The sequence below is a fragment of the Equus przewalskii genome, chromosome 2 (assembly GCF_037783145.1).
Source record: "Equus przewalskii isolate Varuska chromosome 2, EquPr2, whole genome shotgun sequence".
NCBI classification, from domain to species: Eukaryota; Metazoa; Chordata; class Mammalia; order Perissodactyla; family Equidae; genus Equus; species Equus przewalskii.
The window spans coordinates 18451701-18464591 of NC_091832.1; the positions used below are offsets into that span (position 1 = coordinate 18451701).

At 37.9% G+C, this 12891-nt stretch overlaps 1 protein-coding gene across 49 annotated transcripts in view; it reads right to left on the reverse strand.

Moving 5' to 3' along the window:
* The window catches only part of MACF1 (microtubule actin crosslinking factor 1), a 323957-nt gene that overhangs the window by 88900 nt on the left and 222166 nt on the right, over positions 1-12891 (reverse strand). For 46 of the 49 annotated variants that reach the window (XR_011537445.1, XM_070610253.1, XM_070610252.1 and 43 more), the window contains 6 exons: positions 10162-10328; positions 8322-8478; positions 6105-6222; positions 2867-2929; positions 1967-2205; positions 1003-1132 (listed from right to left, as the gene is read on the reverse strand). Coding sequence is in view for 48 of the 49 variants with exons in the window: in XM_070610253.1 (XP_070466354.1) it covers positions 1003-1132; positions 1967-2205; positions 2867-2929; positions 6105-6222; positions 8322-8478; positions 10162-10328 (874 nt within the window). In the remaining variant the exon portion in view is untranslated. The remainder of the gene's footprint in view (positions 1-1002; positions 1133-1966; positions 2206-2866; positions 2930-6104; positions 6223-8321; positions 8479-10161; positions 10329-12891) is intronic. The other 3 variants (XM_070610246.1, XM_070610250.1, XM_070610226.1) reach the window with 1 other exon arrangement.

The following is a 12891-nucleotide window of genomic DNA, read 5'->3' on the forward strand; positions in this document are numbered from 1 at the left end:
ATTAGCCCTGAGCTAACTACTGCCAATCCTCCTCTTTTTGCTGAGGAAGACTGGCCCTGAGCTAAGATCCATGCCCATCTTCCTCTACTTTATACGTGGGACGCCTACCACAGCATGGCTTTTGCCAAGCGGTGCCATGTCCGCACCCGGGATCCGAACCAGCGAACCTGGGCGGCCGAGAAGCAGAATGTGCACACTTAACCGCTGTACCACCAGGCCGGCCCACAGTTTTGTATCTTGATTGTGGTGGTGATTATATGAAACTATACATAGGATAAAATTGCACAGAACTACATACACACATACACAAGCGGACGTAAAATATCTTATACTATATATATTATTTTATAGCCTGTTTTTAAACTTACTATATTATGAATATCTTTCATGCCAATACATTTTTATACCAATAAATATCCATCTATATTATTTATAGTTCAATATAATGAACACAGCATAATTTATCTAATCCTTTCATTGAATATTTAGACTATTTCACATTTTTCATTTTTTTTTTTTTTTTTTTTTTAAAGATTTTATTTTTTTTCCTTTTTCTCCCCAAAGCCCCCCAGTACATAGTTGTATATTCTTCGTTGTGGGTCCTTCTAGTTGTGGCATGTGGGACGCTGCCTCAGCGTGGTTTGATGAGCAGTGCCATGTCCGTGCCCAGGATTCGAACCAACGAAACACTGGGCCGCCTGCAGCGGAGTGCACGAACTTAACCACTCGGCCACGGGGCCAGCCCCTCACATTTTTCATTTTTATCAGCAATGCTCTCTTTAACAGATTGTCAGTTTAACTTCCTAAGAAAGCCAAACTGCTGACACTTTGAGTGGAAACTCTAAATTTTTTCCTAATCAGGTTTAATCTCTAACCTATCTGGCCTCTTGCTTATGAAAATTAACTGAAAATAATTTCAGCTTTATAGGATGTGCTGAAATTCTGTATTTGCTTTAAAGACAAGCACTTTAGTGAATTTGCAACAGCCCTGTGATAACTTACTGAGTTCCTCTTGCATTTTCTTCCAGTTTTCTGCTTCTTGTGAATTAGGATATGTTATCAGTAATCCAGCCAAGGCTTCTTTTACTTTTTGGATTTTTGGAGAATTCTGTTCCAATTCAGTGAGAAAGGCCTAGGACAAAGAAGATCATGTATGCCATGAAATTTCTGGACAGGAAATTAAGCTGTGAGTGTGGAGGAAATAAGCAGAAGACTGGGTAGCAGTTATAGGCTCTACTTCTGTTCTATCCATGACTTGTTTCACAATTTTAAGATACTAAAATTTTATGCTTCAATTTTTACTTTAAAATGTAACTCTAGATGGCAGGATCTGAATTTCTTTTATGTACAACACATTAGTAGAACCCAATAAGAAAAAACTATTAATCCCTATAAACTAAAAGTATCAAGATATGATGATGATGATGATGATGATGATGATGATGATGATGTTTATGTAGTTGGAAGAGATGACATACTACGGTCAATTGGAATATAAAAAACTTTGGTGAAAAGTTTTTATAGGATTTTCCACATGGTCTTATTTCTCCTGCAATTTTCCCTACTCCTACATGTCAATCTTAAGAATGAAATGTAATCACAGTTCTTTAGATCCCTCCCAGAGTTGGAGAGGTGCTTGATGAGAATGGTTTGCCTTGCAGTGTCATAGAGAAAACGAGATCCCATTCTCAATGAGCTGATGCTTCTGATGAGGGCTGTTCTCTTTCTGCAAACAGATCTGGCTTTGTTTCTGAATCTGATTTATAACAATTTCTAATTTCATAGGCAAGAAAATTCTCTAGGAGAGTTTAGGCATATTAGTCATGTGGAAGTCAAACACGCTGCTCATCACAGCCTGGGTGGTTGGCCACATCTCACTCTCAGGTCGGTGGGCTCAGGCAGGAAACTCTGGTACAACAGTCTCTTCTTCTTAGTGTTTGGGATGCAGGTAATATAAAAACAGTACCTTGTTAGATTCAGCTTGGGCTCTCACTGTTTCTGTCTTGGTTGGAGATGAAGCATCCATGGCTTTCAGGACTTCCTCTTTTGATTCCAGCCACTGCAACACTGAGCTTGCCTCCTTCTGAACTTCCTGCATTCTGCTGAGGACAGCCTGAAGGCTTTCATGGCGTTCCTGAAGTATTCCTCCAAGTTTCTCATATTTCAAGTTTACATCTGACATGTCACATTGGATCTCCGTCAGATCTAGTACCATAGAAACAGAAATCAGATTGGGAATAGTTCTCCAAGCATCCCAATTGGTTTCTCACTACTAAATTACTCATCAGGATTAAGCGTATCTCTTATTCCTTCTAGAGAACTAGAGATTATCTTCCCGCAAAATGACATCAAAGTTGCTGTTTACACACACAAAGCAAAACAGCTCTCATTAATCTGATTTCTGATTTTGGTATTAAATACTCAGATGTATAAATAAAATGCTAAATAAACAAGGGAACAACAGAAGTGAAGGGAGTGAAGGATTTGGGGCATTCTTCAGCTTCCTCTACTCCAAACTACAGACAAGTCACCCAGCTGTGAGGTTGAGGGCTGGACTGGACTACCTCTAGTATAGCTTCTTTATAATTCAAAGATTCATATATACTTTCTTCAAGGTCTTTCCTTATTGGTCTTATCTAGTGGTCCAGTGTATTTCCTTGTACCTTTCTTTATTTCACTGGCTACCAACCTATTTAGCCTATAGCTACCAAACAAAGAGGCATCACAGTTTCTTCTCCCCAGAATTTTACCCTCACGCCCATCCTGGCAGCAGTTCTTCCACACATATAGAAACATACACAGATGCAAACGTGAACGCTGTCCTAACACACCCAACAAAGAGGCACTATTGAAATGGCATTCTCACCTTTGCAGGTGTGGTATCCGTTTACACTGCCTACAGAGCTTCCTACAGAGGGCAGTATGGAACCTGAGCAAAGGACAGAGAGACAAACAGGGCAAGACAAACGTGTTAGGAATACATACAGGCACTGAATTTGTTCTCTGGTACTTGCTTTAAGCTCGGGTTTCAGGAAGTTAACACAGCACAAGACAACATACTCATGGAAAGAGACAAATCATTTTAGCTGCCAGGCAACAAAGCGTCACTCAAGGTGTTTCAGCTCCTTACCAGTAACGATTCCTAATGCTTTCTAGAGAAAATTCAAATTCCCTTTTTAAATCTCCAACTTGAATTCTTTGGACCCTGCCCTAATTTTGTGAAGCAAGTATTGGTAAAATGAAGAAGTCTTTAGAATGATATTTGACACACTTTGGAATGAGAATTTATAACAGAGCCAAAAGGTTCAACTTTAACATCAATGTTCTTCCACATAATAAAAATGAACAATAAGTACAATTAAGGACATAAAAAGCAGCATTCTTTTAATAAAGACATTAAAATGAGCCCTTCTTATATTGTTCCAAAGGGAAGATTCTTTGTCTTTTCTTTTACGACTTTCTGCTCCCCTTCCTCAAACAGAAGACAAAAATTCTAAATGCTAATAAATCTGGCTCATAAACATGCCCATAAATTCTGCTTTGAGACTTTGGTTCTGTTTCTAGTTACCACAATTTCACCTATCTTCTCCCCGACACTGATTCCTTGTATTTCAGAGGATGTCCCAAGTTAAAATACAAGATCACGTAATTATAAAGGTTACACAGAAATCTGAAGAATATTGATGATATAACGTTACACCAAAAGGACAGGATAAAACTCTCATGTGCAAGATCGTATTAAAAACTAGTGATTATCCTGATATTACTTCAACAAAAAAAAAGAGTGGTTATAAAACTTTTAAATGTTAGCGCTATTGTATTTTCAATTAAAAAATGGATCAAACAGAAAGATCATATCCCATTGCAGTGTGGTGATGGCCAAAAGGAAACTGGACTAGCAACTAGAAGGAGGAGGTCCTAGCCAAGATTGTCACTAACTCCGCATGTGAGCCTTAATCTATGGACAGACCTCAATGTCTTCTCTAGGATATGAAGATAATACTACCTATCCTGTCGACTCTCATGGGGTTATTGAGAGGCAATGAGGTAATGTATGCGGAAGCACTTCATGAGACAAAGAGAGGTACACGAATCCAAGGAACTGGGATATTCATGGTTTTTCAGAGTTGTAAGAGAACTTAGAGAACACTCAGGCTAGTGATTTTCAAAGCACCTAAGGAGGTGCTTTAGGGACTCTGTAAATGTTTGGTTTAAATAATAATACTCAGGATATATTTCTAACTACTTAAAAACGGCTAGAAAACATGCGTGTTCAATTATATTGGACACTACGTCTTAACCCACTAGATATAACCAATTTATCCTGATTTTTGGGGGGAGAATAAAGCAGCTCCTGTACTTCTGTGCATACGTTTAAACTTCTTTTTGAGTGACACTGAAAGAGCTGTAGCTCTTCACTAGCACTTTACAATATTCAATCCTACACATGTCCATTCATGTACAAAAAACTCTTCTCTAGCACGTGTGTCCTACAGTAAATAAAATGACAAAAAAGGCCGAGGGACATCTTCTCAGAGCAGGCTCTCACCAGGGTAGAACTGTGTCATAATAGAATTCTTAACACTTCAGACCATGATGATATCAGGTTACAGACAGTTTTTGTCTTCAATGCCAGTATTAGGTGTTTTCTATGTTTAAGAAAAGAATGTGAGCCCTCCTTGAATATTCTTGGTGATTTAACTTTGAAACAAGAATTACACCACTTCCAAGCTTCTAGTTCAGTTTAATCAAACAGTATTCTGAGATTGTAAAGTGAACTTTTAAAAACATTTGTCATCATTTGCAGCTACTTATCTGTGTGAACCATATTTGCTGGATACAATGCAACCAAACAAAATTGAGAAGTCAATCATGTGACAAAGCCGTCATCCAAAAATCCTTGTTACAAATTTTTATATTCACTAAGATACTCTCACTATTCTTACTGCTGGATTTCATAAAAGACAAATGCTATAAATTCACTTATAAGAGAAATTTATGCCAACAAAATATCATTTTTATTTATTTTATATAGTAGAGTTTTATATGAGATTTATTTTTAAAAAAGATCCTACTGCTTCAAAAAGTTTGAAAAACCACTGATCTAGTCCAGGAGTCAGAAAACTATAGTCACCAGCCAAATCCGCCCCTCTGCCTGTTTCTGTACGTAAAGTTTCACTGGAACACAGCCACACGCATTCATTTATGTATTGTCTGTGATTGCTTTTGTGCTACAACAGCAGAGATGTGTAGTTTGACAGAGACCATATGGCTCACAAACCTAAAATATTTACTAAATATCCCTTTACAGAAAAAGTTTGCCAACTCCTGATGTAGTCATACATTAATAAGTCAGTGAGCTTAGAGGTTTATGTGTTGAAATATAAGGATCATCAGTTCCCTGAAATGTCAGTTTTGGGTAGTTCCAAGAGATCTTTAAACTTTAGGATACAAAAAAAAACCCACTGCCATTCTCAGGAGAAAAAAAGAAAGTAAACTTTTCCCTTACTATTTAAGTGACTACGAGTGTACTAACATAGTTGTGATAAAACCTATGAGATCCCAGTGAACAACGAGCAAGTGACTGTGAACTCAGAATGGATTTTGTTTGAAAGACTTGATTTGCAGCCAGAGATTATCCATAAATCTGACACAGTCTTTGTATCCACTTCCAAGAAGTATGCCAGTCCTTGGTGCACCAATGCTGACTCCTAAATATCTAGCCTTTGCCAAGATAGCATGCTTATGTCCTCCAGGGCTGACCCTAATCTAAAGATGATGCGTAGCCATCCCATTCATATGTTTAAAAGAGAGAAACTCCTTAAGGTGGAAATCCTATTTTAATCCTTCTATGTTCATTTGACAGTTCTAAGTGGGCCAACTAGTCCCTTTACTTTTGCCCATCATAGGAAGGAATTTCACAAAATGAAACATTATATACCAAATGGGAAAACAGATCAGGTTGAGGGGGAAGACTGCTTTATGGACCCTGCTTTGTTCCCATATCCAACCTCGATTCTGACTTTTATTAAACAAGGGGTCATCACCAAAGCCAAAGCAAACAATGATGTTTATTCACTATATTTTTAAGAACCTGCACTCACCTGTCTTGGCTTGTGAATCAGGTGCTGTGATCTCCATGATGAGATTTTCTAAAGAAGTGCCTTTGCAATTGATTTCTTCTACCAAAGTTCCCTTACTTGCCCAGTCATCTAGGAGACCCTGTTCAAAAAACAAAATAGAAAAAAAAAAAAAAATAGCTAAATGTAACATCTGAGGGCTTTCTCCTCATCAGTAGGGACATCTGTTCGTCTATATATACTCCCTAAAGTTTTGATAAGCACTAAGTGACCATCCGCATATATTCAGCCATTTCAAGATCTTGGTTTAGCCAGCCAAGGTGTGGGAGAAGCATATCCTGGAATATTCAGGATCTTCTCATTCATTCATTCATCAAATATTTACTGAGAATTTACTATAGACCAGGCATCATGCCAAACACTGGGGATACAAAATAGGATTATGATACAGTTCTTAAAACCAAGAGCTCAAATTATCAATTGCATTATAATGCAATAAATGCTATTATAGAAATATGGACAGTCAGTAAACTGAGAGCACAAGAGGAGACACATCCAACTCTGCTCAGAGGGAAGAAAGCTTTGAGTTAAGACAAGAGTTTACCAGGTGGACAAAGGGAACAGCATGTGTATAAAGAATATAAAGGAAATGATAATCAGAGAGTAAAATGAGGGGCTAGATATTGAGATGTTGAGAAATACATAGAATCAGAGGCTATACTTTGCATTCTCAAGGGAACTTTATATTGAGTTTGAAGTCAGAGCTCTACCTACCACAGAAAGCCATTAGGAAACAATGGCTTCTGCTCTAAGACAAAAGTACCAGGTCATGTTGTCTCTAAGATGTGGATTGCCTGCCACAGCAGGAGGATTTTACTCCTTTCAAAACGGGGACACTATCCTAGCCTGCAATCCCTTCCTCCACACTGAATTTCCCTGAGAATCTACTTAGTTTGCTCTCGACTTTAAGTTGCAGAGTAGCAGCAGAGAAAGATACAAAGCCATTAACATCTAGCAAGCTCATGCTGCCTAACTTCAAACAGGACCTTGTTGATTCACAGCTTGTCAATTTTTTTATTAATCACTTTGATTCCAAAGAGACATAGTCTCCAAAATATGTATGCATTGACTCATAGGATATTTTAAATTTTTGAGGGAAATACAGTGACATCTGTTGGACACCAGGTGAACAACTACTGTTAAGTTGTTTGGACCTGACTACTTAGCAAGTGAGGTGTTTTTTGTACTTTGGTTTTTTTGGCCTTGAGGTGCCATGAAAAATTTCCTAAAACGCTAAGGGTGCTGTGAAGCAAGAAACTGGGGAACCTCTGCCCTAGGGAATTCCCCACAGCAAATGCTCCTGGCACTCTCTCTGTGAAAGCAATCAATCTCTTTCATCTGTTCAAGATAAATTCTGTTTTATGAATAAAATAAGGACAAATGCATAAGAGTTAGTTGAAGGCAGATTTAGCTGATTTCAACAACAAAAAAGAACTGTTAGAGGTGCAAGCAGAGGCTGAATGAATATGAATCCAAGATGGGACAGAAGGCACTCTGCAGGGGATGGGGGAAAGGTTGGTCCTACCCTTGAAGTACCTTTCACCCATCTGATTCTATTTTTTCCTTTATTAGCTGTAGCACTCGTTCTTCTCTCTTCCATTTCCTCATTGTATATCTGTCCCTTGCTTACCTATACAGTCACGTGTCACTTAATGACAGGGATACATTCTGAGAAATGCGTCATTAGGTGATTTCATCACTGTGCAAACATCATAGAGTGCACTTACACAAAGCTAGATGGTATAGCCTACTGCACACCTAGGCTGTATGGTACTAATCTTACAGGACCACTGTTGTACACGCGGTGCGTCAATGACTGAAACGTCGTTATGAGGCGTATCTCAAACATACAATGAGGTGTAAGCTTCTCAAGGACTGGCCATTGACAACTGTCAGATGACCCACCATAGCATGAGAGGTATCCAAGAAACAGCTGAAACTTTGTAGATATTAGCCCCAGATTTTTTTGGTTTTGGTTTTTAAATATGAGACATTTTGGTGCCCAGTGCTTGGGTAAGGGTAGGTGGGAATCACATGAAGAGAATGGAGGAATTTCTATTTTGATGCAGATGGTTAACCTGAATTTCTCACACCACTTCCCTACCACAGTTGGAGATCAGTCCATACAAACTTACACACTGATCTCTAGCCTGATTCCTGGAGATCCTTTTATTCACCTACCTTCAGGTGTTCAATCTGCTTTTCCAGCTCTTTAGTACTCATGAAAGTCTCTGTAGGTGGAATAGTCCCTTCAGTTTCCTTCAGCCATTTCTGGAAGGTCCTAACCAGCTTCCGGAATTCATCTAATTGTTCCTGGCAAGATGATGCATCTTCCCCTCTGTCAACAAAGACATTTTGTTACTTGCCAGGCTAAGCTTTGTAAAGAAGCAAACTTGAACTAGAACTAGGTTCATTCTGGGACTCAGGCATCAGCTTCCTAACAGGGCCTTTCCTTCCCATAATCTTCGCCACAGCAGCTTTGGCTAAACAACCACATGTGATGTAGGGGAGCATCAAACTAAGGAATCTGTTGCCCTTGTTTGGACATTTCTGGGGAAAGGAGTCTTCAGTCTTACTCTAGGCTAAAGTGAAAGTGAGAAAAACGAAAGAGAGCCTGCTATTTAGGTACTATGATACAATGGAAAGAATGCAGGCTTTGGATCTCAAGTCCAGCTCGGCTACTTTTTGGGTGCTTGACTCTTTCAAGGTCTAATCCGAATAATTCTTTTAGCAAGGAACATGCCGAAATTGAGGCTCAGAAAAGTTAGGTTAAGCACACCAATGAATAAATCAATCAAGAAGAATGGAGAATTCAATTTTGAAATTATGTGTTGGAAACGGCCACATCCAGCAGACTGCAAGCCAGAGACAGCGGCTCTTCACAGCTAAACGCCCTCAGCATAGAAGAAAAGCAAAGCCTTCTTGGCCTTTGTCTCCCTCCCCTTCACTAAATGACCTGCTGCTTACAGTGTTGATTTGAGCAACTGCTTTCCTCTAGTCATGAGGCAATCATCTGCTAAATCAGGATTATTTGTTGCTATAGTGCCATCAAGTTGATTCTGACTCCTAGTGACCCTGTGTACAGCAGAGTGGAACCCTGCCTGGTCTTTTGCGCCATCCTTGCATCTTTTGGCACTATATCAGACAATACTCTGCTGCTAATCATAGGGTTTTCACGGCCAGTTTTTTTGGAAGTGGGTGGCCGGGTCCTTTATCCTAGTCTGTCTAGTCTGGAAGCTCCATTGAAACCTGTCCACCATGGGTGACTGTGCTGGTATTTGAAATAACAGTGGCATAGCTTTCAGCATCACAGTAACATGCAGCAACCACAGCACAACAAGCGACAGACGGGTGGTATGGTTCCCTTACCAGGGAACAAATCTGGGCCACGGTGGTGAGAGCATCGAATCTTAACCACTAGACCACCAAAATCAAGATTATAGTTATAGCTAAATCAAGGGAAAAAGTCTTATCAAGCTCTTAAACCCATGTGAGGCTTCCTAATGAGGGAATCACAGCTTTTCAACAGTGAACTGATAACCTGAAATCGGCTACCTTTGTCACATATTCCCATGTTTGCCTTAAAAGAAGAATCTAGCCACTCCTCCAAAACAGTAACTTAAATATGGTCAAAACAAGCAGGATGAGTACCAATATAACCCTTAACTATGCCTGGGAAGTCGCCTCCAATTTTTCTCTTTACTTCAAATCCTGCCACAATCCTACTTGCTGCCCCAAATTTGTTGTTTGGTCCAGGTGACCTGAGCTTTTGATTGTACTGAGAGAGAACTGAGCCCCATTACTGAGAAGGAATTCGTTATTATGTAACAATAGAAAAGTCACCAAGCATCAAGTAGATTGAGTAGCTTTGCCTGATAGAGGCACTTTCCAATCTCCGACAACTCAGTAGCAGAGTTCTTGATGCTATCTTTTTTGGTAAAGGAGGAAGGTAGAGAAAATCATTTCACTAATAGCAAGAAAAATTAGCTCTGACACTGACCAACACATATAGAAAACTCACCTTTCTTTAACTGTCTTCTGTAGCTCTGTGAAGTCCCTTTTGAGGTTGTGCACCCTGTCCTGGTGCTGGGATAGGTCCAGTGCAAAGCCACAGGAGCTCAGGTCAGTGACCAGGTGCTCAAGAGTATCTAGGTTCTCCCGTTGGTCTTCCATTTCCAAATTGAGCTCCTATCAAGCAAACAAGGAAATGTATTAAATCCTCTGATCCTTACAAATAAATATACTCTAAAAAATGAAAGGTATCTAGATTAAATCTGGGGCAAGTTCTCCCTAAACTGTAGAAAAAGAGGGAACAAGAAAAGAGGCATGCTTGCTTGGTCAACTGTTAGATCAAAACAATAAATACATAGAATTTCTTCAAACCACATGAGAGTGACTAGGAATTGCAGTCTCATCTCCTTTAAACAAATGTTCAAAGATTTGGGAGGCAGCATGACAAAATGAAAAGAATGGAGGTTTTTGGAGTCAAAAAGACCTGAAATTCAATCATGGCTTTGCCACTTACTAGTTTGTGACCTTAAGCTATTAAACTTCTCTAAGTTTCCACAGTTTGTCTCCTCTGTAAAATGGGGCAAATACACTCTCTTTGCTATTATTTAACGTTATATTGAAGATATTAGCCAATGCAATTAGGTAAGAGAAAACAATTTGTGGCGTAAGAATTAGAAAAGAAGAGGTAAAACTATATTTGCATATCACATCAAAGTATACTTGTAAACCCAAGAGACTCAACAATAAAACTAAATCAAATGAGGAAGTAATCTAATAAGGTAGCATGATACAAAACAAACATAAAAATCAAGAGTGAAAACTTCATTTACACTAGCAACAGAAAAGGTACAATTTTAGGAATCAACTAACAAGAAACATACAAAACCCTTATGAATAAAACTTTAAAACACTTCTGAAAGACACAAAAGTAGACTTGAATAAATGGAAAGACATCCATAAAGATATGTGTGTATATATATGTATGCATGTATATGTGTATACATGCGTGTATAAATAAGTATATTTAATGTGACCCAAATAAAAATACCAATTTTTTTCTCTAGGACTAATAAAGTTGATTCTAAAATTCACATGGAAAAATAAATGTACAATTATAGCTATGAAAAATCCTGAAAGAAAAAAAAAAGAATGAAGGAGCCTAGCCTACCAGATAGTAAAACATACCATAAAGCCCCTAGAATTAAAAATAGTATGCTATGATTCATGAATAAACAGACCAGCAAAACAGAACAGAAAATCCAGAGACAGACTTGAGTACATAGGGGCATTCTGTAGATGATAAAGATGGCTTCTCAAATCACTGGAGAAAAGATGGACTTTTCAAATGATATTGGGAACAACTAGACAGACCTTTGGAAAAAGACGAACTTGGATTCATACCTCACACCATACTTCAGAATAAACAAATTGTTAAAAGATTCAAATGTAAAAAAAATGAAACCATATAAGTCCTAGAACAAAGTGTGAGTGAATTCCTTCATAACCTGGGTGTGGCAAAAGGCTTTCAAGCTATGACTAAAAATACATGTTCAATAAAAGAGTGAAAAAATCTACTGTGTAAAAATTTTTTTAAAAAAACTTTCACCTGGTCAAAATACCATAAACAAAGACAAAGGACAAACTGAGAAAATATTTCCAACATATCACACGTAAAGAACTAATCTCCTAACACAGAAGAAGTCTTATAAGTTGAAAGAAAAAAAAGACCAAACTCTTGACAGAAAATGGCAAAAGATATGAATCAATAGTTTACAAATAAATGTCTCTTAAATGTATAAAAATATACTCATTTTCTCAGAGAGGAAATAAAAATTAAAACCGCATCAAGATACCATGTTTTATCAATCAGATTAGCAAAAACTCAAACACTTGACAATACATTCTGTGAGTGAGGCTTTAGGGAAACAGGTACGCGCTCACACGGCTGGAGGGAATGCAAAATGGTGAAATCCTGATAGAGGGGAATTTGGTATCTAACAAAACCACACACTTATTTACCCTTTGGTGCAACAATTCCATTCTAGGAACTTATTCTGAAGATATACTTTCAATAATATGGGGGAAATACACAAGGTTATTCACTGTGGTGTTATCTGTAATAGCACAAATTTGGAAACAACTAGAATGAGAGTCTTGAATAAACTATGGTTCATCCTCACAATAAATGTATGGTTAAAAAAAAAAAGGAAGACCTCTATGAATTGATATTAAGTGATTTCTAGCACATGTTAAGGGAAAAAGGAAAGTGCAAAAGATTATATAATGTACTCCCTTTTTGTATAAGGAAGAATGGAAATAAAAATGTGTGTTCTTATTTTGGAAAAACGAAATAGAATTAATAAATCTGAAATCCACTGCCTGTGGGGGTGGTGGGAATGGGATGGAAGAGAAAGGGAAGAGGGTGACAGTATATCCTTATTCACTTTCCTATACCCTGACCGTAACTTTTTGAACAGTTTTGACTTTTGAGCTATGTTAATATTTTACATATTTAAAAATAAAACTTAATCAACAAAGACAGAAAAATAAAATCTTGAAGTTAAATACAAAGAGAAACAAATGAATATATGAAATTACAGGAAAAAAATTTAATTCAGGTAACTTTGAGAATTGCACACAGCAGGTTATAGTCTTAGGAAAGATATCTTGAATTTTATTTAGTAGGTTTGTTATTAGTAGGAACTAGTGTAATTCCAAAGTGATCTTATTTTACTGTAGG